Source organism: Fringilla coelebs, assembly GCF_963513975.1.
Source record: "Fringilla coelebs genome assembly, chromosome: 14".
NCBI classification, from domain to species: Eukaryota; Metazoa; Chordata; class Aves; order Passeriformes; family Fringillidae; genus Fringilla; species Fringilla coelebs.
The window spans coordinates 1943346-1968962 of NC_140040.1; the positions used below are offsets into that span (position 1 = coordinate 1943346).

General features: G+C 51.6%; 1 protein-coding gene across 1 annotated transcript; it reads left to right on the forward strand.

Moving 5' to 3' along the window:
• Positions 1-25368, forward strand: SLC7A5 (solute carrier family 7 member 5). The gene is made up of 10 exons (XM_084215401.1): positions 1-645; positions 11122-11247; positions 18060-18165; positions 18542-18586; positions 19978-20101; positions 21237-21340; positions 21963-22059; positions 22509-22658; positions 23502-23679; positions 24861-25368. Exons 1-10 carry the CDS (start codon positions 63-65, stop codon positions 24914-24916), a joined length of 1569 nt encoding a protein of 522 aa, XP_084071527.1. The 5' UTR covers positions 1-62; the 3' UTR covers positions 24917-25368.
• Positions 25369-25617: the final 249 nt, after the last annotated feature.

A 25617-nucleotide genomic window follows, 5' to 3' on the forward strand; every position in this document is an offset into this window, starting at 1 on the left:
ACAAAAGGCGCGGCCGAAGGTGGCGGCGTGGCCGCGCCCGCTGCTCCCGCCGCTCCGCCACCATGTCCGCCAGCGGCGGCAGCTCCCCCGGCAATGCCGTGAAGAAGCGGAGCCCCGCCGGCTCGGCCGCCTCGCTGCCGCAGGAGGAGGAGAAGCAGGCGATGGAGAAGATGCTGGAAGGGGCGCAGGAAAACGGCTGTGCCCGCTCGCCATCGCCCTGCGGCTCGGCGGAGGGGGTGACCCTGAAGCGGAACATCACCCTGCTGAACGGCGTGGCCATCATCGTGGGCACCATCATCGGCTCCGGCATCTTCGTCACCCCCACGGGCGTGCTGCGGGAGGCCGGCTCGCCGGGGCTCTCGCTCGTGGTGTGGGCCGTGTGCGGCGCCTTCTCCATCGTGGGCGCGCTGTGCTACGCCGAGCTCGGCACCACCATCACCAAGTCCGGCGGGGACTACGCCTACATGCTGGAGGTGTACGGCTCCCTGCCCGCCTTCCTCAAGCTCTGGATCGAGCTGCTCATCATCCGGCCCTCCTCGCAGTACATCGTGGCTCTGGTGTTCGCCACCTACCTGCTCAAGCCCATCTTCCCCACCTGCCCCGTGCCCGACGAGGCTGCCAAGCTGGTGGCCTGTCTGTGTGTCCGTAAGTAGCGGCGAGTGGCGTTCAGCTGAGGTCGATGGGGTTTAGGGAAGCAGTTCCTCCCTGGGAAGGTGGGGAGGCCCTGGCACATGGTGCTCAGGGAAGCTGTGGCTGCCCCCGGATCCCTGAAGTGTCCAGGTCGGAGCATCCTGGTCTGGTGGAAGGTGTCCCTGCCCCTGGGACGGGATGACCTTTAAATTCCCTTCCCACCCCAGCCATTCCGTGATTCAGTGACCCTCTGCAGGTCCCCGGTGTCTTACTCCACGTGGTTCCTCACTCCCCATCACCTGCCCCTAAAGGTCTGCACCATTTCTCCTGTCCTACGCTGGCTGCATCCTGGGGGTTTTTTTTGGCTTCTTTGAATAGCGACAGCAGAAAATGTGTCTCCACCCGTAATAAATTGAGCAGAAAATTCCCCAAATGGCAGCTGTGGGCTAGTGAGGCTCTCTGATTCCCGAGCAGCCTGTGATAAATGCAGCGTGCGTTTTTCCTGAGAGCTGCAATAGGATTTCTTGTGCTTTCCCACAGGACCATGCAGGGTAAAACCCCCTTGTCCCTAGGCTCTGCAGGGCACTGTGAACGTTGGTGTCCGGCTTTGGGTGAGGATAACAATTATCTGTCACCAGCAACTGGTGCTGAACACGCCCCTGAGCTGCTTTCAGCACCGGTTGTGAGAGGAGATGTTCCCCGCCCGTGTGTGCGCTGATACCGCACTCAAAACCTGCTTTTGTGGGTTTTCTTTTTGCCAACAGACATTCTGTTTGTCTGTCTTGTCTCTGGGGCGGTGCCTTGCAGGGATGTTCGGTCACGGTGGGGTGAATTCAGAACCAGGGATGCCAGCCTGGGCACACAGAGCCCTGCCAGGGCACACAGATCTCTCCTGATGCACTTTTTACCACCTCTCTGCCCTTTTGGGGTCTGCAGTTTTGCCATTCAAATCCTATTTTCTGTTCCTCTGCTGACTGCAAAGTCACCCCATCCAAATTCCCAATCCTACAGGAGCCATGCCCTGCCTCTTCCCTCCTCATTTCCTATTCAATCTGTTCTGCTCCACTGGAATTTAATGTCTTTATAAAGACGTTTATTGGGAAAATATGCAATTTTTGTGAGGGCTTTATAGATAATTTATCCACTGTACAGAATCACAGCCAGGTATCTCTACATTTTTGCATTTTGAGTGATGAGGAGGAAGCTGCTCGTTCATGCTGCCCTTTCCTAGGATTGTGTGAGATTCCTTCCCCCTCCGAGGATCTCAGGCATCCCAGAGCTGCAGCACATGGTCGTTATGGGGAGATAAATTGTCTGGAAATGTCGCAGAGCCAGCCTGACCCGGGCTTTGGGAGGTAAATGATATGGCTAATTATAGGATTGATAACAAGCATGGCACTGGGTTGTGCTTTCTTCAGGCAAGATTGAAACTTCTCAGTCCCCAGCTGAATTTTTAGGAATGTAGAGGTACCTGGGGAGGCATGTGGATTTCCATCCAAATTTTTTACAGTGTGGAGAGTGTTTATTAGGGAAATTTAATATATTTTTAAACTAAGAAAGCTGTAAGGTGGTCAGGGAATAGTCCTGCTGATGGGTGTGCTGCCTTTTGGAAATCTGATTTTTGAGCTTTGCTGCAGGTCTGCTCTGTGGTTTCCTCAGGAGCACACAGGAGAGGGGCAGGGGTGCATGTGGCATTTGTGTTCCCTGCTGAAAACCAAGGAATTAGGATAAAATTTTAAGGTTTTCTTGCTGCCTTATGGCAAAGTTTTGCCTTGCAAGCACACATGGAGCTGGCAAAACCTTTGAGGACATGTTTCTAACCTAAAGTGACTTTTTATCTTCAGGATCATTCCCAAAACGGGTCTCTGTTCCCATTTTATTGCTCAAAGCCCAGGGCAGGGTTAAACAGACCTGTCCACGTCGGGATCTGTTCACTGTTGGGGGATTTGCAGCACGAAACTCCTTGGAGCCAGCTCTCATTCCTGTTTATGCTCCTCCAAGAAAAGTCTCCAGCCTTCCTTTGGTAGCAATTAGGATTTCCCTGGGGCAGAATTTGTTCTTGAACCTTTATCCTCAACTGCCAAGGGAAAGGTTTGGAGTTCTCCAAATCTGCATCATCCCCATGTGTTTCTGCTTTAAGCTCTGCTCCCCCTTGCACTGCTGGCTCTTGGTTTGTTTATGCTTTGGGTTAAGCTTGGGGTTGTCTCCTTTGCTCCGAGAGGTTTGTTCATCCTGCAGCGCCTTCAGCAGGGCAGCTTTTGGGAACTTTGATTTTTGGAGCTTTGAGTTTTGGAATCAGCTTTTCATCTCCCCAGTGCCAAAACCACACCGTGACCCAGGAACAATAAACGAAATAAATCTGCTCCAGGGGCTCAGGCAGCCACACAACACTCGTGGGCACTCATAAACAGCTTTGTTCAAGCAGAAACTGCACTGAGAGAGACTTTTTAGTCTTTTCAAAAGCTCTAGAGTAGAAAAAAAATGACCTATTTGTGCATAGGCTGTAGCACATACGTGAAGGAGTTACTTCAAAATGGGGGAGAGCAGCTTGGGAAGCAGCAGAGGAATTTGGGAACTGGGGCTGGAGTACAGTAGCCAAAATCCAGCCTTGCAGAACAGTCCCAGCTCTATTCCTTGCAAAGTTTGTATCTCCACATGAAATGCACTTGGCTGCACAGTTTGTAGCAAGAGGAGGAATAACTAAAGTTATTTGTTTCCACTTTGCTGCTGCTGAAGGATTGAATAAATCGTGTGTTGTTCAGAATTTGCCATCATGAACTTCAGAGAGTGAATTAATGCATTAAGAGAATCTAAATCACAGGCTTGAGTGAAAGGAAAAAATGGTTGCAAGAGGGAATTTTGTTCCCCTGGAAGATGCTGAGGAAAACAAGGTGGGTGGTAAGGAGAATTTCCCTACAAATAGGTATTTTCTCCCCTGGAGGTTGTAATCTACACACAGTTGGTATGCAGGGCTTCTTTCATGGGCACTGGGAGTGCCTGTGGTGTTTGCCACAAATAAAAGCTGGGAATCCACTCCAGGGAAGTCTTCCTGGAGCAGAAGGGGTCAGGCTGTTCATCCTTAGCCTGGCTCATTTCACATTCCCCAAAAATCTGGCTGAAGACTTTGCAGGCTGCAGGTTACTTGGGTGATTCAGAGGCTTCAGCATCTCTTTTAGCTCTGAGATTGGATGGTTGATACTTGGATAACACAAAATCCATCCATGTTTGGTACACAAAAATTGGAAGTTCAGGAAACAGAGTTTGTGCATTTGTGTGAAAACACAGGAATAATTTGAATTCTTTCACTTCTGAGCTCATCTAAACCAGGTTTACCCCTTCTGTAGTGGGTGGGGGGACAGTTATTAGGTCCTGAATTTGCATTTTTGATGATCTACATTACAATGTCAATATTGGACATGGCAAAGAATTAAACCTTGGATCCTGTGCTCTGTCTCAGGTGTGAGGGGCTCAGCTTTTCTTTCCATCCTGCTGCCACTTGTGTGAACACTTGAAGTTAATAAATCCTAACAAAAATCAGTAAGAATCACCAGTACACTCTGTGTGTTCCAGAGAGGGCTCAGGGGTGGAAAGTGTTAAACTGATTTATTAAAGATGCTGTGGCTATTCCTCATTTTGCACTGTTAATTTGCAGATTTCCTGCTTGCACAGAGGCACCTTCCCAGGTCTGGGTTGTGGTGCAGAAATTCATTCTCTGTGCATCAGGGAGGCAGCAATCAGAGCTGCTGCCAGCCCCGAGCTGGATCTTGGTGTTCCACAAGTGCCTGAGCTGTTCATCCCACACATCCTCACACCTTGGGAGCCACATACAGCTTCTAGAATTCCCTGATTTCCTGACAAGAAAATCTGCTCCACAGTGGAAAACTGGGATTGGACTTGATAATTAATCTTTGTGGATCCTATCCAGCTCAGGATATTCTGTTGTTATAATTTTGTTCTTGCTCCTCAGTGTCAGATCAGCAGTTTGACAGTTTGCTTCTGAATTTGTGTCTCACTTGTTAATTAGATATGCAAATCTGGCACTAATAACCCCAGCACAGCAATATCAAAGCCAGGGAATTTTAATCTTCCTCAAAATTTACCTAAACTTCTCTGACTGCCTCTGAGCTCTGCTCTTGGGCATTCCTCCTGCAGGGCTGGAATTCCAGGGAATGCTGATGAACTCCTCATTTGTCTCTTCTGTTTTGAGCAGCCAGAGAGTGGAAGGATGAGCAGGAGGCAGGTCTGAGTGCCCTTGTCCTGTGGAAGTGCCTGACACTCCTGAGAGGAGGAATCCAAGCAAGGGTAGCTGCCAAGTTGTCCAGGAGGGAATATCCAGTGTCAGCATTCCACCCAGAAATCCCAGATCCAGTGGGAAGCAGGAATGCCTTTATTTGACATCAAGGTTTTGCTGCCAGGCTCAGCTCTTTTACAGGTGTGTGGATTTTCACCTCATCAGGAATTAACTGGTGAAAACCAAAGACAAAACACACCCAGGGCCTGTCTGCCTGAGATGGGTTCCTTCTGCAGCATTGCTGCTTTTAATTAATCAGCCAGGACAAGCTGGGTGTGAAGCTTTGAAGATTTCTTTTTCCTCCTCCAGAAAGGTGGATTAAGGGACTAAAGCTCCATCAGCAAATTGCCCTCGTTGGAGTGGAGTGGAAGGAAAAGGTCTGTGGAGCCCCTGCTGGATGGCAGAGGCTGCAGGGCTGAGGTTGCTTTTTTAATCTGTGTTTAATTAGAGCAGCATTAATGAAAACAGGCTCTGACACTCGCAGTACTCTCCAGAAATCAATGAGAGCGTGGAGGGCTCTTGAAACACACAGGGAGCAGCCACTGCAATTCCAGCATCCCTCTCCTGGCTCTCACAACAATTACCCCATTAAATGTTACTGTGTTAGAATGATTTATGTTGTCACTGAGATCATTCTGAGTCTTTCTCCCCTGGCATGAGCAAATTGGGAAGGTTTTTGTGGAAAACCCCTGCAGGGTCAGCGTCTTTCAAAGCAGCATCCCTTGTTTTGAGTATCCCAAGAGTTCCAGGGTCAGATGTGGCCACAGGTCCAGCCTGAGGGATGGGAAATTCAGCTTTTCCAGCCAGGATGCAGGGCTGAATTCTGTGCACATGAAATAGCAGCAGGTGCTGCTCCCTGTTGGGAAGATGCTTCTGTGAGGTGAGCATGGAGGTAGTTTGGGATGGTTGATTTGCTGGGAATGGGAGAAATAGCTTTTCCATATCTTTTCTCCCTTTATTTTTGTTTGTTTTCCTGAGGTAAAATGTCCTGTTGGTGGAATTGCTGTGTCATGTCCTTTGGAAGCCTTGGCAGTAAATCACAGCCTTTTTCCTAAGGAGCCAAAATAGCAACTCCTGCCTCTAGAGAGGAGCCACCTCTCCCAACACTGAGGAACTCTTTGGAGTTTTTCTGTGTCAGTATCCTATTGTTATTATGGGATAGGGGTGTTGACCTGTTCAGGGTGCCTGGGGTTGTTTGTTGGGACATCCTGGCCTCAGTGTGGGTTTGGAGATGATCCCAGTTTTAAACTCCTTGGTAGGGCAAGTTTGCCGTCTCCTCTGTTGATGCACCCATTCCCTGATTGCTGTTTTGGGAAGAGGAATAAAAAGGGAACTGGAAAGCATTGCCAGGGATGTTGATTATTATAAGTAGATTTTAATATAGACACGTTTGCTCTGGGGCCAGGAGCTTTCCAACAGCCTCATGTGCCCCCAGGCCTTTCCCTTTCCAGGACTGACTGCCCTGGGTGTTAAGTTTCTCCAGGGATTTGTCCTTGCAGAAATATCTGCAAAGTTTTTCCCTCTGCTTTTTCCCTTCCCCACCTTGCAGGGCACAAAAGTCTTCAGTCGAGACCTGCCAAGTTGAAATGTTCCAAATCATTTTCTGTCTGTGACCTTGCCTGTCCCTTGTTGGAATGTGCAGTTGGAAACAGTCACCACAGATTTTTGGGAGACACTGTGGCATCCCAGCCACTGGAATATAAAATTGGTGGGGTGTTTTTGCCTTGGTGAATTGATTTTCCCATGGCTTTAATCCACTCTACTCAGTACAACTTAATTTTTGCTTTGTCCTGTGTGGAATAACTGTCACCTGCACTTCATGTGGAGGGAAAGGAGCAGCCTTTGCTGTGGGGTGGGGAAAGGAAAGTTCTGGGAGTAATTGTGAGGGGAAATCAACATTACCCAGTGGCAGATGGTAAATGGGAGCATCATCTTACCATGACAAGGGCCAGGCACTTTGGAAATGTGACTTACAGACAGAGTCATGCATGACAGAACAGTTCACAGTCCTTGTTTTCCTGGCAGGGAAGCTGATGGAGGGGATTTCTCTTCATTTTCCCTTCAATTTCCCTTTATTTTCCACAACTTCCCAACCTGCTGTGTGTTATCACTGGGTCCTGTGATACCACAAACAGGAGTCCCATGGGAATTAAGAGCAAGTTAATGAGTTTAGTCCCTTAAAGGCAGCTACTTCCACACATTTATCCATGTTCCAGAGGTGTAGGTGGAATCACACTGCCAGCACCACAGGTCAGGCCCAGGAGGTGAGATTAGGGACAAAAGGGACATTGTGCAAGTGTGTGGGACCCCACAGGCAGCTGTGCCAGTACCTTGGGAATTCATTCCTGTGCTCATTCCAGAGATTTCACCTGAAAAACTGCTGAGGAGATCTTGGGCTGAGCAAGCTCCTGTCACCCCCAGGCAGTTCCATGTGGGAATTGGATCTTTGTCCCTGTCCCTTATCCTGGGAGAGCTGCAGCTGTGCCTGTTGGCCAGGAGTGCTGCCAAGGCTCTTGCATCAGAAGTGGCAGCCCAGGTTCAGCTGTGTCCTGCTCCATTCCCACTGTTTGCACAGCCTCACTCTCCCCATCCTGCCTTTCTGCAGACACAGGAGCTCTTGTTCCATCGATGTGTTCTAGGAGGGACTGATCCATTTATCTGTCTGCAGTTTTTCCTGTTGTCCTCTAGGAGTTGTGTCTGGGAGAGAGCTTGGGAGGCAACTTCACAGGGATACAGCCATAAAATGGGAATTGTGGGTAAAGTCCTGGGTCTGGTCACATTAATCAGTTTGTCCTTGTTCCTATCAGGAGTGGGGAATTCCCTGGCTGTGCAGGTGAGTGCCAGTGGAGCAGGTTCAGTGAGATGCCTGAAGCCAGCAGGGACTGCAGGACAGAGGAAATACTGAAGCCAGACCTGCTGGTGTATTTAGACACTCAGATTTCTCTCTGTGGTTTGAGTTGCGTTGGAATGAGGCTGGGCTGGAGCAGTCCCTGGGGGATGAAGGGATGAACAACACCTGGAGAGCAAAAACCAGGATCTCTCCTGCCAGAGTCATGAGTAATTAATAACCCAAGCTAGATTAGGTATAGGGGAAACTTCTGTTATTGTGAGGGTGGGCAGGGCCTGGCACAAGTGCCCAGAGCAGCTGTGGCTGCCCCTGGATCCTGGAGGTGTCCAAGGCCAGGCTGAAAAGGACTTGGAGCCGCCTGGGACAGTGGAAATTGTCCCTGCCCGTGGGATTGGAACAAGAGGATCTTAATTGTTCCTTCCAACCCAAATCAGGCTGGGATTCTCCGAAAAGTCACCCCCTGTCCATCTGCCATCCCTTCAGCTTTCTAACACTTGTTATCCCAATTATGTAAAGCTTTGGAGAGGGGCTGCTGGCTCAGCCAGGCCGTGGCACATCAGGTCACGCTGAAATCCTTGTTCCTCGAATGATTCCTGAGCACAGCCCTGATGGGTCACTCCAAAGCTCTGCCTGGCTGCTGGCTGACAGGGGCTGGAGCCTTAGGCAAACACTGCAGGAACTAGGGCAGCACAGCCTGCTCTGTATCAGTGCCCTGATTTGTGCTGGAGCTGTGCAGCTTTGCTGTGTTTTTCCTGGAGTGATTCAGCCGAGGTGAGGGAGCGCTGCCAGGAGGATCCCACAGCCCCTGCCTGCCAGGGCAGCACCTGGGATCAAAGCAATCAAACTTGCTGCCCTAAGAAATCCCAGCCTCCTGAGAAGCTCAGCAGCCCCTGGAATTTGTCCTGGAGTTTCATGGAAGAGCTTTCATCCTGTTGGTTGTCTGTAGGATTCTTCCTGATGAGTGAGACTGGGGGATTCAGTGGAGTAACTCTACTGTGCTCCTTTAGGAAAGACAAATATTATTGTAAAGGGGGAAAAGCAAAGCTGAGGAAATGTGACTGGCAGGACTCTGACTGATGACCACGGCAGAAACTTCCAGCCCTGTTTACTCTCTGATCCCAAAGTGTTTTCTCATTTTTAGGGAGTCTTGTTTATCTGGCACTGATGGGGCTTTGGGGCTGAACACAAACACTTGAACTGTGTAGGAAGCTTTTGCCTTTCATTTCCACCCCCACGCTCCAGGGGACTCTGTACAGAGCCAGGGCAGGGAAAACAGCCCCTAAAAATGAGTGTTGAAGTGGGGATGAAGCAGTTATTGTCACAGACACAGAATGCCTAAATGGGGCAGGGAATGTCACTGTCACACCTCTCAGGGCTGTCCTCACCACAGCAGCAGTGTGGTCCCAGATGGGTGAGCTCATCCTCTAAATATCCCTCTGTAAACAAGGGCAGATTTATTTTTAGCATAATCGCTGGTCAAAGGGAATCCTGCTCCAGAGCCTGCTGCCCTGAGGAGTCACTGGAGGTGCTTTCACTGGCTGAGTTGGGAGTTTTGCTGGGAGACATCCCCTGTGTTTCCTTGTCCCTGTAGCACTCTAAGGTCACTTGGTTAAGCTGTGTTTCCTCCTCGCTGCTGTCTGACCGTGTCCCTTTGCCCTGTCCCTCTGTGGGGACAGAGCTGTGACCCCACAGGACAGGGCTGCTCCAGGAGGTGGGAACCCTGCAGGCCTATCCCTGTCCCATATCTCCTGGAGGGGCCTGGCACAGGGACAGCGGTGTGGCACATCTGTCACCACAGTCACTCACCCCTGCTCCTGGCCCGAGCCCAGCTCGTGCTGTCCTGTGTCCCCAGCACGGCTCTGCTTCCCCAGAAACAGCTCAGGGTCATTTCATCCTCAGCCACACTCCCAAAGGGCTCCAAGGGCACGGTACAAAATCCATCTGCAATCCCTGTTTGCTGCTGGCTGTCACCCCTGTGGGATGGCTTGGATCATGTGCTTTCCTTCCTGACACATACAGCTCTCACTTCTCCACACTTGAGGTGCTCCTGTGTTGGAATGGCAGTGGATCCTGGAGATGGGAGGGTGGGGGAAGTAGCCAGTGATCCTGGGACACTGGCACAAGCTGCCCCTGGATCCCTGGCAGTGCCCAAGGCCAGCTTGAATAGATCTTGGAGCACTCCTGGATAGTGGAAGGTGTTCCTGCCCTTGGCAGGGGTGGGACTGGGTCTGTGAGATCCTTCCAAGCCCACCCACTCTGGGATCAGCTCTGGGCTCTCAAGTGGGCTCCAGCGCCAGCTCACACCCTCAGGAGAGGCACTGGGACATTTTGGGGAGCAGGTGCTTGGCTGTGATCAAGAGCTCCTGTGAAGAGGAACTGCAGGCTCTGGGAAGGAGCTTTTGCACCGGGGCAGAGGGAGCTTGGAAAGGATTCTGCAGGGAAAAGCCTCCAGCTCCAGGAGAAGATTTGGGATCTGCTCCTCCCTGAGCAGCTGGTGAGAGCTCAGGCTGGGGCTGACCAGGGGACAGTGAGGGGTCACTGGGCTGGAGGGAGGGCATCCAGCATGTGGGTACTGTCACCCTCAGTGTGACATTTGCCTGTGTCCATAACAAGCAGCAGGCTGTGGGGAGGGAGCAGGGCACCAAAATAGTCAGTGATTTGTGAGAGCAGCAGAGCTTTGCCATTATTTGCTCTGCAGCAGGTGAAGCTCAGCCAGGAGCAGAGGCTTTGATCAAGGCCTGGTTCAGGCTGTGCCCTGCCTGGCAGGAATGTCACATGGCAGGACTGGGATACAGAGGAGCTGGGGGGGAATATGGCAAAGAAATGTTGGAAGTAACCCCCAGTAGTTGCATGAACCACAGGGCGACTTGTGGGCAGCAGGAATTTCTCAGCAAACAAACACTAAGCCCTCAGGAGTGTTTTCCAATGGAGCAATCCCATTCCCTGTCCCAAGGACCACAGGCATTATTCAAAACACTTACTGCCAACATAAAGGTGCAGTTGAGAAGTGTGAGGCTGCAGAGCTCTCAGTGATTTTCTCTTCTGGGAAGAGGCTCTGGTTGGTTGTTTTAGCAAAAGGGAATCACTGAATGGTTTGGGTTGGAAGGACCTTGGAGAACATCTCATCCCACCCCCTGCCATGGCAGGGACACTATCCCAAGGGTGCTCCAGGTCCCATCCAGGCTGGCCTTGGGCACTGCCAGGGATCCAGGGACAGCCACAAGTGCTCTGGGCACCCAGGGCCTCCCCACCCTGCCAGGGAAGAATTCCTTCCATGTATCCCACCTAAAGATTCCTTGTGATGTTTGCTGTGTCTCCCTGGGTGCTGACCTTGTCCCTTGTGTCCCCTCAGTGCTGCTGACAGCTGTGAACTGCTACAGTGTCAAAGCTGCCACCCGTGTGCAGGACGCCTTTGCTGCGGCCAAGCTGCTGGCGCTGGCTCTCATCATCATCCTGGGCTTCGTGCAGCTGGCAAAGGGTGAGTGCTGCTCCTTGTCTCCTTTTGGGGCTCTGCAGGGAAAGCAGGATGAGAGGCAAAGCCCAGGAGTCCAACCCCAGGTGTTCCAGAGCTTTACAAACCTCCCCGTTCTCTCAGGTGCTTGCTTGGGGGATGTTCCCAGCTTTGCCAAAGGCTGGGGTTTTGGATTTTATTTGTGGGATTTTATATTTTATATCACTGCCAGGCTTGATTTCATGCTCCTGAAACCACTTCAAGTCTTTCCCTCTTACACAGAGGCAGTGATTCTCCCTTTGGGAGTGAAAATGTTGGTGCTGCCGCTCTGGGAAATCTCTTTGTAACGTTTTGCTTACAGAGAATTATCTGCATGTGCAAACCACTCCCAGTCATCTTAATCCTTCCACAAACTCCCCCTGCACATTTCCCTTCATCCTGTTCCAGGTGTGCAGTGGCTCAGGCCAGCTCTGGGTCACCCAGGGACACAGAGCCCACAAGGAGCCGAGATTGGAGCTCTCAGCTGGCACTGGCACCTGGAAAAGGAGACAAAAATGGGAAGATAAAGCAGATTTTCTGGTGGTTCTGCTGGTTTGCTTCATGCGCCCATAAAATCCTCTCAGAGGAGGGAGATGGTTTGTTCCAAACCCATCTGAGTTTGTTCCAAACCTGATTAACTCACAGTTAAACCAAAGTGTGGCTTTTTTTGTGCAAGTTTTGTGGGAATAAATGTGTCTTGGGGAACAGTCCTGTCCTTGTTTGCTGAAAGGGAATAAAATCTCCAGAGACTCATGTCCCTGTACAGGGGTGTGTCTGTGTGTGCTCGTGGGTCTCTAATTCCTGTCTCAGCTCTGGGAGCCAGTGCTGTCTTTGCAGAATTTCTTGCTTTGTCAGAGGTTTTATTTTCTTCCAGCTCAGTGCAGACACTCAACAGGGACATTGTTTGAGGCTTATCAGAAAACACACCTCCTCCCTCTGCCCAGCTCCCCAGCCTGCTCTGCTGGACCTTTTGATTCTCTCCCAGGAGGAAAGGGATAAATCAGGATAAATCTCTTTTAGTTGGTTAACATTTTACCATGAAGATCTTTACAACTGGGCTTTGTTTGCAGATAGAATCTTAATTTGCATCTTCAGATTGTGCTGTTCCTTTTGGCCTTTTTGGGGAGGCTGAGCCACTTTCTGCCCTGCTTCCTCAGGTAGAAATCCATGAGATTTCCCTTGTTTTTTGTCTGTAACCTAGAAGGGATTTCTGCCCTGTTACAATAAAACCCTCTTTCCCCTCCTGTGTCCCAGGAGTTGTTTTCCTTCCTTTGAGGTTGTGGCTGTGAAGACCTTGCAGGGCAGAGAATTCCATGTGATTTATTTTCCCACTGATCCACCTTGCAGGGAGATCAAAAGCAATTTCTGGACAGTGACACCTGTAAGCAAAGACTTTTCTCCCTGTCTGAGCAGCCAACCCTCAAACCAGACAGGGTCGAGTGGGATCCTCAGGATCCACAGAAGATCCTGGTTCCCACTTTGTCCCAAGTGCCCATTCCTGCTTGTCCAGAATCCCACAGCTGGGATTCTGCCTGGGCTCCAGCATGGATTTTGTTAATCTACTTTGGGAAGTTCCAGACTCTCTGCTAAGTCCTTAAGAATGTGCAAGCTCCTTTTCCTGTGGCTTCCTCAGCTCCCACCTGCAGTTTGCACCTTGCTCCATTTTCCTTTCAATCATTCCAGGTCGCTCTGTGCTTTTAGCAGGGATAGAGCAAGAAATTGTCTTTTTTCTTCATTTTTTTATTCAAAAAAAGCACAAAAATTCCCATTTTCAGTGACAATGGGAGAGCACTGCCCTGTCCTCCAGCTTTGTTCCACATTTCCACACCCTGTGCCCGTTCCAGTGTTGGCTTTTTTGGACAGAGTGGATTCTTCCCACCAGCAGCTGGGTGACCCCATCCAAGCTGGCAGCAGTTTTGGGGTGAGATCTGCACCCAGCTGGTTTTCAGAGGGATGGGGTTGTGTATTCCTGGGATGTTCTGGACAATTAACTGGTTTGACTGGTCCCTATCCCACTGCTGGTTTGTGTTCCCAGCATCCATAAACAGACCAGAGGAGCAACAACACATTTTTTGCTCAAATGTGGAAATTTCTGTGACTTCACAGTAAATCTCTCTGCATTAACCTCCCACCTTCAGCCTTTGGCTTTTTCTCTTTTTATCCTCTCCTTGGCTCTTTTCCTGGTTTGCAGAAGAGCAGGGATCTCTCAAGGACAAAGGACTCTGTGGCAATTTTGCCCCAGAAAAAGAACATTTCCCTGTCAGCAGCTTGCCCTTTCCAAAGGAGGAGGCTGGAAGTTGGTTTCCTACTCAGCCTTTCAAGTGCTTGGAGGTTGACTCAGTGGAACTGAACTGCTTGGGATGAAATTATTTTATTAATCCAAAGTGAAACTTTAAAAAGCCTTTTTGGGGCTGGAAATGTGTGGTTTGAAAAGTCCTGCATTTGGGTATTGGTTTGTAAAATCTTGTGTGTGGCCCCCAGATTATAGCCTGCAAACGATAAAATAAATAAATCAAATTTAAATAAATAACTTGTTTAAATAACTTACTTGTAGAAATAACTTAAAACATAGAGAGGATCAGAGTTTTTTCACTCCAGTATTATGAAAACATAAATCATTTATTTTGGCTTTCATATTTTACCACCTCTCTCAATTTGTTCTCTGTCCTACTGGGTATTTTTTGGCAGTATTCCTCAGCTGGGGAGTGGGATACCTGGGACTGGATCATGGAGGAGGTTTGGACAGCAGGTCTGAGGGATATTTTTGCCCTGGATGTGGCACAGAGGTCTGTGGTTCTGTCCTCTCCACACCTTAAAATTTCCCTTAAAACTGACTGAGGTGTGAAATGGTCAAAAAATCTGGGATTTCTTAGGGACCCCCTTGTGCTTTTTACAGGTGAGGAAGTTCAGGAAAGGTTTTGATTTTAAAAAACTAGAAATAAACATATCACAGACATGTCTGACATCTATTTATTCCTGTGGATGATGCCTCAGGGTTTCTGGAATGTTTCTGTGCCCTCAGGCAGCTGGAGCAGGGATGCAGCTCCAGCCCTTGCTGTGATCTCTCACCAGCAGCTCTGCTTAAAAACCTGGAATTGGGCCTTTGGGACTTGGAGAAATAGAATTTAACACTGATTTTATTGAATTGCTTTTATTGGATTTATTGTCCCTTTATTTATTGTCCCTTTTCTTTATCCTGGCTGTGAAATTCCTGGTCTGTGGTGCCTCCAGGAGCTGTTTGGTGGCAGCAGCATTTTTCTCCCTGACACTTCCTTGGAGTGTCAGGGATGCAGAGCTGCATCTGCCAGAGCAGCTCGGGGTCAGTTAAGGACAGAGCAGGCAGGTTTAACTCCAGAGCAGAGCTTAGGCTGGGCAGGAGATTTGGGTTTCATTTGGGCTTTTTTTCTTTTTTTTTTTTTGGTTGCAAAAGGTATTTGATAAGTGAAAGCGGCGTCCCACCCCAGATGTCTCAACCGCACAGTGTCAGATGTTTCCTTGCACCTGGAGTACTAAAAATGGCATTTTAAGAGGCAAGCTCTGCTCACTGAAGGTCCAAATCTTCCTTCTGGTACTTTCAGAACCTTCCCAGCAGAGTTCAGGATTTTCAGCCACACTATTACCTTTAAAGAGCTTTTAGCAAGCAGTATTGAGGTGGGGGTGGCAGAGCTGGCCGGGCTTGTGCCCTGGGTCAGGGGTGTCCAGGGAAGCTGGGGCTGCCCCTGGATCCCTGGCAGTGCCCAAGGCCAGGCTGGACAGGGCTGGGAGCACCTGGGACAGTGGTAGTTGTCCCTGCCATGGGATGGGGGGAACTTTGAGGTCCTTTTAACCCAAAGCATTCCAGGATTCCATGGTCAGCCAGGGCTGCTGGCACAAGGCTGGAGCTGTGACAGGAGTCCCCAACCAGGGGAATGTCCCCAACCAGCCCAGCCTGGCTCCCACCGAGGATCCTCCAAATGGATAGGGGACATCCTGAGGGCACAGGAGGATGGCAGGGACAGCATTGCCTGCTGCTGTTGTCCCCTGGCACCCCAAATGCCAGCGCCTGCCATGCTTCTCCAGCAGGGAGCCTCGCAGGGAGGCTCCTTCCTCATCCTCCCCTGCAGGAGGGACAGGGAAGCAGGGACAGCTGCCACACCCTGCCCCTGGAAATCACAGCAGCCTCCTGCTGCAGATTAATCCGATTAATCAGGTGTCAAACGCTTCTTTTCCTGCCTCAGTTCCCTGAATTGTCCCTGGTTTTCCTCCTCCTTTGGGGCTCTGGGTACAGACACCCCGTGCTGAGGGCCCCCTCTCCCCATGGCCGCGTTCCCTCTCCTCGCTGTTGGGGCAAGTTGAAAATTTTTAATTATCCTGCAATGCTTTGTGCAGGAGAAGATTGCTGTGCTATTAAAACCAGACTAGACATGACCGGGGAGCAAATGAACATTTTTGAAGGAAGGGCCCGGCGCAGACAGGCAGCGCCTCACGGGCCCTCCCTCAGCCCTCCCGCGGCAGGGCCCCGGCTGACCCGGCACAATTACCGCAGTCTTGGCAGCTGGAGGAGCCGCAAATGGGCTTTGTGTCACAGCTCGTTACCTTAATTTGGTTAATTGTAGAGCAGAGTACGGTGGAACAGCCGGCTCAAACCAGGCCCGGGCTCTCCGGGGTGCTGGGCACGGGCAGGGCAGTGCCTGGAGCCCGGGATGAGCCGGGGATGCCCCAAGGCCGCGCTTGGCAGCCTCACCTGCACATTTGTAACCTTAATTTCAGCCAGATCCAAAAGCCTGGGGCTGGAATTGTCGAGGCTTGAAGGATGAAGTGCCTGGGAGATGGTGCAGCACACCCCGGCTTCACAAGGTGGTTGGATCAAAGGTCCAAATTAGGATCAAACCTAAATAATTCCAGGATTTTTTAGCAGGGCTTGTTGAGGGGATGAGGGGGTAAATGGTTTTGAACTGGCAGGTTTAGATTAGATAAAAGGAAGAATTCTTGTATGCTGTGGAACGGGCACTCCTGTGGTTATTTAGTTGTGTTCTGACATGTTGCTAAATCCATTTGACTCTGGGGCACAGAAACGGGAAATTTAACAACTCACTGGGAGGTTTGGGGGAGCTCCAGCTCCCCAAAGGTGAGGTGGGAAGGGCAGTGAGGCCGTGGCTGCCTCAGGAGAAGGAACATTTGGCCTGAGAGGGTTTTCCTGTGACAGACAAGGAGGATTTGCAGGACCTGTGGACAAGAAATGGAGTGGTGCTCGTGCTGCTCCCAGGTGGGAGCATCCTCCTGGGTGGTAAGGTGATGGTCCATGAGCAGGGTTGGACCATGGAGAGCCTGAAACCTTTGAGAAGAATATCCTGAGGGGTGTTTGAAATGCTGGAGAGCCTCCTGCTCTCCCAGTCCATCCATGTGCTGTTGCAGTAGCTAATTGCAGGCACTGTGAACAAAATGTGTCTCTTATTCCCATAACAAAAGGCCTGGAAAGAACCAGACTGGTAATTATTCAGGAAGGGCAGAAAATGAGGTGGGGAAAGCTGAGCCCGAGGGATGCAGGGGATCACATTCCACCCCTTCTGCTCAGCCCTTTGATTCACCTGGGCTAAATTGGGATTCTGTGCAGAACCTGCAAGGCAGGAATTGAGGTTAAACTCAGCCTTTTATCAGTCTCTGCATTTCCTGGCTCTCCTCTTGCACTCAGATTTGTTTTTAAAAAGGATTGGTGCATTTTGCTGAGGAGGATCAAATACATCCAGCACATCCCAAGGGAGATTCAGGGAAGACCTTTCTGGTGCAAGGAGCTGCTGGGAAAGAGGTGACTCCAGCAGAGAAAAGTTGGGATTGGGGCTGGGCAGGAGGAGCCTTGCACACCTGAGCTTTGTTGGAACATCCCTGAGCTTTTCCAGCAGCACCTCCTGGGTGCCCCGTGCTGAGGGATGAAGGGTTAAGCTGCAGGCCCTGCTGACTGCCTTGTGATGCAGTTGCTGGGGTGATTAGGAGAGTTCTGTGCCCTAAGAGGAATCACATGGGCTCCCCCTGGGCGCAGAGGTGCCCCTCTGGATCCCACCACGTTCCCTGCACTCAGTCTGGGAGAGTGGCTCTGCCATCCCTGTCCCACAGCCAGCCCCTCCATCAAAGACAGGGAACAAAACAACTGCAGAGCATTTGAAAGCAAAATAAATAAACCTGGGGCTGCTTGGGGAGAGCTGGGACCAGAGGCACAATCAAATCTTCTATTTCTGGCGTTTTCTTTCAAAAGCAGATCCACAACAGGAACTTTTCATCATCAGGCCCTAAAGAAGGTGACTTCTGATATCCAAACCCCCAGAACCTGACTTCCCTCAATCAAAGGGATTGCCACAGGCCTCTGCTTTATCAGGTGGCTGGTGGGACTGGAGGAAATCCTGGGTTTCTGGGGGTTTGGGTGGCTGGTGGAAGTGCAGGAAATCCTGGGGCTTTATCGAAGGCCAGCAGCCTGGAGTTGAGAGGACAATGTGACAATCTCTGTTTGCAAAGCATCTTCCAGCAGGAAGGTCCCCAGGATGTCCCTGGGACATCACCTTGGTGACAGCACGTCGCAGTGTGAGAAAGTTTGGAGGCGTCAGTCCTTGCTTGAGATGAGTTTTTGGGGTCACGTGTGGGGATGAACCCGGCTGCAGCGATCCCTGGAAAACTGGAGGGAAAATGCGCCCATGCTCAGCAGAACCCAAAAAGCAGCAGGGTGATAATGAAAATAATTTCATCCTAAGAGCAGCTCTTGCCTCCAGGTTTCTCTGGAGGCCTTTGAGGTTCAGAGCCCATGGCACTGAGCAGGGGTTTGTGTCCTGCAGGTGATGTGGAAAACCTGACCCCTGAGAAATCCTTCGAGGGCACCAAGACAGGCGTTGGGAACATCGTGCTGGCTCTGTACAGTGGCCTGTTTGCCTATGGAGGATGGTAAGGCACAGCCCTCTCCCTTCCGCACTGAGCTCAATTCCAACTCCAGTTATTCCAAACTGAAGCTCCTGCAGGGCCCTTTTGTCAGTCCTCTGAGCACCTGCTCTCGATTTGCTGTGAAAAGAGGCCACTTGTAGCCATCCTTATCACGCGATGATTTGGGGCTGGGAGGGACCTTCAAGATTGTCCAATGGGCAGGGACACCTCCCACCACCCCAGGTTGCTCCAAACCCTGTCCAGTCTGGCCTTGGACACCAGCCATCCTAATTTTCCCACAAGATCAGTGCCTGTGCCCCTCCTGGAATCCCTGTGCAGATGAGTTAGACTGGAGGGGTTTATTTAACCAGAATTAACCCCTGTCCTTTTGAAATTACAGGAATTACTTGAATTTTGTTACAGAAGAGATGATAAATCCCTACAGGTAGGTGTGAGTCCTGACATGACTTCCCTGGGGAAAAAGCTGCTGTTTTGGGGAAGCCCCTTCCTTGTGCTTTTAACAGAGGAGGAAGCCAAGGTCTTCATCTGGAAAAAGAGAAAACAAGATGAATTAATGACCTTCCACCTCCCTGGAATCAGGGAAAGGGAACAATAATCCCTGCAGGAGCAGGGCTGTTGTTTTTCCCTCCTCTCCCGTGCCGTGTTATCAGTGCTGGGAGAAATCTCTGCTTCCTTGGCCTGACACCTCTGTGAGTTATGGGCCAGGAAAGAGCACTCAGGGCTTTATTGCTGCGTTGGTTCAACTCCCACTGAGCATTTGTGCTGCTGTCCATGTGTTTGTGCTGCTCTCCATGTGTTTGTCCCGTGCTCTTCCCATCCTGTTGAGCAAGAGCTGCTTCCTGCTCTGCCCGTGCCTCTCAGGGTCATTTGGGGCCCTCACTAGAGCAGGACAGTGCTGAGAAATCCCTTCTGCTCCTGGGAAGGTGCCTGGGAGCTGCTGGGAGCTGAGGCTCGAGGGCACTTGTGCAAGAGTCTGGCTGACCCTGGGGGTGCTTTGGTCCTGCTGGGAAGCACAGGGCTGGATCACTCCCTCCCAGAGAAACAGCAACAGGGGGGCTGCATTTTGCAATTATTTTCATGTCTGCTGGATGCAGTCCTGGTATTTGACTCTGCTCCTGCAGCTTGGAGCTCTGCTTGGAGCAATTAGAGTGGCACCAAGCAGGGTTTCCTTTTGCACTTTCCCTCCACAAATGAAATTAAGCTGTTGGGAAAGGCAAATTTGTATCAACACAGGCAGTTCACAGACCCACTTAGGCTGTGCCTGAACTCTTTTTCTTTGAGTTCCCTCAGTCCTGACAGCTGAGTTTCGGTAGAGCCTAAAACTGCCCAGTGCATCCCTGAGATTCCCATCTCCCCCAGGAATCCCCCCAGCACAAGGGAGCTCCTTTGTCCATAGAGAATCCCTATGCTGGTGCCACTGGGTATTTTTAATGAAAAGTGGTCTTGGATTCTTGCTTGCCCAGGCAGCCAGGGCCTCTCCATCCCTTCTGCCATCATCCTTCCCGCTCCACCTGCAGCCTCCAGGCTGTTCAAGGGTCACTCAGTCCTTGAGGCTGGAAAAGACCTTTAAGGCTGTGAACTGGCACCATGTTCAGCACTAGCCATGGCCTCAAGTGCCACACCCACCTGTTTTTGAGGGATGGGGAGTCCCCCACTCCTTGGGCAGCCTGTTCCCATCTGGATATCCCTGTCCCTGGGAGCAGAAAAGCCAGAGAACAGAGCGGCTCAGAGCGAGCTCAGGAGGCTGGCAATCCCTGGGATCAGCAGCTCCCTCTTCAGACCTGCTCCAGGACAATGGATGTTTTTTTTTCCTAGAAACCTGCCCCTGGCTATCATCATCTCCCTGCCTGTGGTGACGCTGGTGTACGTGCTGACCAACTTGGCTTACTTCACCACGCTGAGCACCGAGCAGATGCTGACGTCCGAGGCCGTGGCCGTGGTAAGAGCCCCTCTGCTCCAGGCTGACTCATCCCAGGGCAGGTGAAATCAGCCTTGGAATCACTGCACACATCTCCTGCTTTGTTCCAGGCTGCTCAGGGCTGCTTGCAGAAACACTGATGTTGAGCAGGAGACAAAGAGCAGGGGAGAACAGCGTGATCCCCAGGGGATTATCCTGGGCAGCAGTGAGGGTGGCACTCAGTGCTGCTCTTCCTTCTGAGCTAGGGAAGGTTGCTGCTGGCCTTGTGACTGCCCATCAGTTACCAGAGCTTGGTATTTACGGGGAAAGGTCACTCAGTCAACACTGAACTGGATTGTTCTCTCCCCGTGTCTTCCTTGTTTTAATTAAGAGAGAAAAATAATACTTCCATTAGTTAAAATGCCAGTGTGGTCAGGAACCCTGACGGCTTCAGAAGGGAGCAGACCTTGCAGACTGAGCCTGACCAGAATTGTTCAGTGCTTCAAGGGGAATCTCCCAGCCCAGGATGAGCTGAGCCCCTCAGGTGACAGCGCTCCATCCTTTGGGTTGGGACAGAGGCTCTGCTCCAGCCACAGCCTGTGCTGCAGGGGATCCTGGAATGGTTTGGGTGGGAAGGGACCTGAAAGCTCATCCCATCCCACCCCCTGCCATGGCATCCCATCCCACCCACCTTCCACTATCCCAGGTTCTCCAAGCCCTGGCAGCCTGGCCTGGAACAGTAGAGGCTGGAAATCAATCCCATATTGTTGGTGCAAACCTGCAGTGGAGCAGCACAGGCTCAGCCTGCGACAGAAAGCTGCAGGGCCAGGTCCCTGTGTGTCCCCAGGGCTGGGTCCCAGCTCCTGCCTCAGCACTTGGCAGGAGCTGCTGTCTGAGTTTCCTCACAGTTTCCGTTTGGTCTTGAACTTTCCGATAGATGCTGGGTAAATGTCGTGTCCTCGCCCCGAGGGAAGGGCTGGCTGCTGATGGGTTTTAGCAATTCCACAATCTGCTTTTTCAGGAGAGGGGAGCAGCACATGGGAATATGGGAAACTCCACACAGCTTCAGCACTGACCTGTGGCGTTTGTTGGGATTTCTCCAAATACTCTTTGTAGGCAGCTCTGAGTTTTTTGGGACATTGCGAGTGTGAAATGTCTCTTGTTGTCTCCCATTTAGGATTTTGGGAACTACCACCTCGGTGTCATGTCCTGGATCATCCCTGTCTTTGTTGGGCTCTCGTGCTTTGGGTCTGTCAATGGATCTCTTTTCACTTCTTCCCGGTAGGTTCCTTGCCCAATCCTGTGGGTTTTGTTTACAAGCTGTGCTCAGTTCCTCAACCTTTGGAGTTCTCCTCCAGAGAGTGGCTGTGGGCAGACACAAAGTCTGGAGGGTCTGGAGGCCACGTGGGGAATGCAGGAAGACAAAGTCAGACTTTTAACCAGATTAAAGGCAAGCTTTCAGTAGTGTCAATCTTCTGTTCCTCAGGCAAAGTCCTGGTGAGGTCAATAAACCAGAACCAGACACAGGCTCGGGGCTGCTGAGAAAGTGGCTTTCATGAGAAGCACAAAGTTGGGAAACTTCAGGGATGAGAATCCCTCGGGAAGGGGTGAAAGGCTGGGCAGGGGCAGGACTGAGATGGTTCTGGCTGTGACACATTGCTGGGTTGCCTGAGGAGTCATTTAATTGCTGTCCCGGGAGAGCAGGATAGAAATCCATCCTTCCTGCATTCCTTGGCCGTATCCAGCCTCCCTGGTGAGCAGGACTGCTGTTCCAGTCCTGGTGTTCCACTCCTGCCTCGGGGCCACCAGGGCTGAGCTCGGGCTGGCCCCACTGATTCTGTGCTGAGCACAGAGCCCTGCAGGGCTGTGCTGGACTGTGTCCCCTCTGTGTGTCCCCTGCCAGGCTGTTCTTCGTGGGATCCCGAGAGGGGCACCTGCCTTCCATCCTGTCCATGATCCACCCCCGGCTGCTCACCCCCGTCCCATCCCTTGTGTTCACGGTGAGCCCTGGGGCCTGGCTGGGGGATGGAGCAGGGCTGGGATCCCACTGGGATGGAGCCACAGCCATTCCTGCATGTGCCCACAGGGGATGGACCCTTCCCATCATGTCCTCATTGTCCACTTCTGTCTTGAATTCTTCCCATCCCTGGAAGTGTCCAAGGTCGGGCTGGGCAAGGCCTGGAGGAACCTGGGATAGGGGAAGGTATCTCTGCCTGTGGCCGGAGGTTGGAACTAGAGGTCCTTTAAGCTTTGAGGTCCTTCCAACCCAAACCATTCCATGATCCTATGAAATGATTCCAGGCCCCAATTGAAAATAGCTTAAATAAGTAAAAAATAGTCAATGTGATCCCTTTCCTGGCAGGTATTTCCCCTAAATACCCCCATTTAGTGTTGTAACATAGGTGGTTTTGCCTGCTCCCTTTCCTAATGGCCTTTTCCCTGGATTCAGTGTGTCATGACCCTGCTCTATGCCTTCTCCAACAACATCTTCTCAGTCATCAACTTCTTCAGCTTCTTCAACTGGCTGTGTGTGGCCCTGGCCATCATCGGGATGATGTGGCTGCGCTACAAGAAGCCAGAGCTGGAGAGGCCCATCAAGGTGAGAACCGGGTGGGCACTGCCAGGGGACCCCTCCCCAGCTCCCTTCCCAGCACCAGCGGAGGTTCAGCTGCTGGTCCTGCATGGAAGAGGGGCTGGGACTGCAGGGCAATGTTGTGTTGTAGCTAAAGGAGATGTCCCTGCTGCTGAATCCATGCAGGGGCACAAAGAGCTGCCTTGGGGACAGCACAGTGAGGGAGCTGTGGGTGACAGGGACGGGGGGTTGTGGTGGGATTACTCTCCATGAGTGCCAGGACAGGTCCCAGGCTGTGGCTCTCAGGGTAACAGTCTGTACCCCCGTGGAATTCCCCTAAAATAGTTTTCTGCTAAAGCAGCCGGCCCTGTGCTGAGCTCTGTCCCCGGTGTCCTTGGCCAGCTTGGCAGCCCCGTGTCCCATCTGGGGGGAGGCCAAGATCCTGTCAGCTCCCGGTGCCTCTCCCCCAAAAGCTGTTTCTCCCTCATCCCACGGCACACTCTGGTCTGTGCCTGGCAGCAGCACCCACAGGGAAACAAACCCACGGGCCTGGACTGGTGCCTTCCCAAAAGGAATCTTTGCTGGCTCTTCCCTTAGCTTTTGGGGTTTTCTTCTCAAAGCTGGGCTGCTCTTGTGAGTGACCTGCTTGGAGTCCCCTGGAAAACAACCCCAGCTTGTGCTGTGCCTCTGCTGGCTTTGGACTTTGGTGCTGATAATTTGGATATGGAATTATGGAACTGAGGTCCAAAAAGGTGCTGAGAAAGGCTCTTGGCCATGGGGAAACAATAATTCTGTCCCTCCCAGGCTGGATAAACTCCTGGAAAGCCTCCCCTGGCACATCTCCTAAGCTGTTCCTTGCTCCCTGCTCAGGTGAACATCTGCCTGCCCATCTTCTTCATCCTGGCCTGCCTGTTCCTCATCGCCGTTTCCTTCTGGATGACACCCAAGGAGTGTGGGATCGGCTTTGCCATCATCCTCAGTGGGATCCCCATTTACTTCTTTGGGGTCTGGTGGCAAAACAAGCCCAAGTGGGTTCTCCAAGGCATCTGTGAGTATCTCCCAGGAGGAGCAGCTTTGGCTCCCAAAAGATTTCCCAGTGCTGTTCTGCAGTGCAGGCTCTCCTCCCTCTGGAGGAGCTTCCAGAATCCTGGCTCTGCTCCATTCTTCTTTCATGGGAACAAGTTTATCCTGATGATTGCCATGTGTGCCAAGCATCCAAAATGCATCCTGATTTGCAATAATAGCAAAGTCTGGGACCAATACCATGTTTGAGGGGGGGGGGGGTTAATTCTGCCAAAGAGGTTGTTAGCAGCAGAGCAGAATTCCCTGCTCCTGGAAAAGCTCAGGGCCAAGCCTTTGCTCAGCAAAGAATCCCTTCTCAGTGGTGTAGGAAGGATTGAGCACAGCTGGCCTCAGTTTGACAGCTGAAAATCCACAATTAGTCCCAACCCCTGGCTTAGGCAGTGCTGACATTTGGGATCCAGGCAAAACTTTCCTTGGCATCCCCTTGTGGCAGCAGAGCAGAGGGAAGGGAAGCTCCCCTGGATGTTTTCTCTCAGGTTTATTTTTAAGGTATCTGCTCCAAGGTTTTCCACCAGCTGCCACAAGGCCAGGGTGTGTTTGGAGGGATGGAGAGGCTGTGCTTGGCACACAGAACCTCAACAACTGAGCCCAAAAAGTCAATCCCTGCTGCCCAAGTAACTGAGCTCAGCAGCTGCTTCCCTGCTCTCCTGCAAGGGGCTGACCTAGAAAAGCAGGCAAGGAGAAGTGCCCAGCCTTAGCTTGGTATTTCATGAGGAAGAGAAAAGCTTTCAGCAGCACTCAGCACTTGTTATTCTTCTTTTCCCCGTCTCTCTATGTCCCTCTGTCCCACACTCACTTTTTTTATCCTGTGTATTAGGCTCAGTTCCTGGAAAAGCCAGTTTTGCAATGCCTGGGTAGTAAATTACCATATTCATTGCTTTCCTCCACCAAAGGATTGTAAAGAGACTATTGAAAATATTCTAGGAACAGATAGTGATAATTCTGCAAATGTCCAGTGAGAAACACAGGAACTTTAAAAGTGATTTATTGAATAGATGGAATGGAATGTAATGGAATTCTTGGAATATTTCAAGCCTTCAGCTGTATTTGGACTCAGGGCGGGGAGGCAGAGGGCTCAGCCCTTCCCTTATGGACCCAGGTTTGTGCTGGGGGTGATCCCTGACCTTTCCTTCGCTTTCTCTGCAGTCTCCACCACCGTGCTGTGCCAGAAGCTGATGGAGGTGGTTCCTCAGGAATCCTAGGCAGCACAAGCAGGGACTCTGAGCTCGAGGAAACGCACAAGGATATTCTGAGATGACACAAGGATCCGACCCCTCACTCCCCAGTCCCAGGCGCTGGAGCTGCCTCCTGCTGCCACCACTGCCCCAAGGCTCTGCTCACCTCCTGCAGCCCCTCCAGCCCCTCCCCGCCCTGCAGAGCAGCCAGAAGTCCTTGGTACGAGCCAGGAGGAGGAATTCCAGGAATTCCAAAGGGCACTTCCAGGGGTGTGCTGCCTGTGCCCTCTGTGTGTGTGTGAGAGCTGTGCTGGCTCTGGGGGGCTCCTTGGCTTTGGCTCTGGGATCTGCTGGAGCCTGGTTTGAGTGTTCAGAGTGCCTGGGGGGGGGTGGGCTGGGGCTGCCACAGAGCCCTGGGGGGGGTCTGAGCTGCCTTACCTGGCCCAGGTGGGGGTGGGAAGCAGAGGTTGGCTGATGTTGTCTCACTCCTCCAAACTCACCCCCCCATGTGCTGCTGGACACTGGATGTGGGGGGGCCTCATCTGAGTGTCACTGTGCTCCTCACTCGGGGCCCTGCCACCCTTTACGTTTGGATCACCACTCTCAGATCCAAGGCAGCTCCCTGCTGCTGAGCCAGTCCTCCAGGATGCTCTTCCCCACAGTGCCCATCCCTGGGAGTGAGCACTGAGGGGGGAGTTCCTGCTGAGAACCCCAGGAGCTGCAGTCAG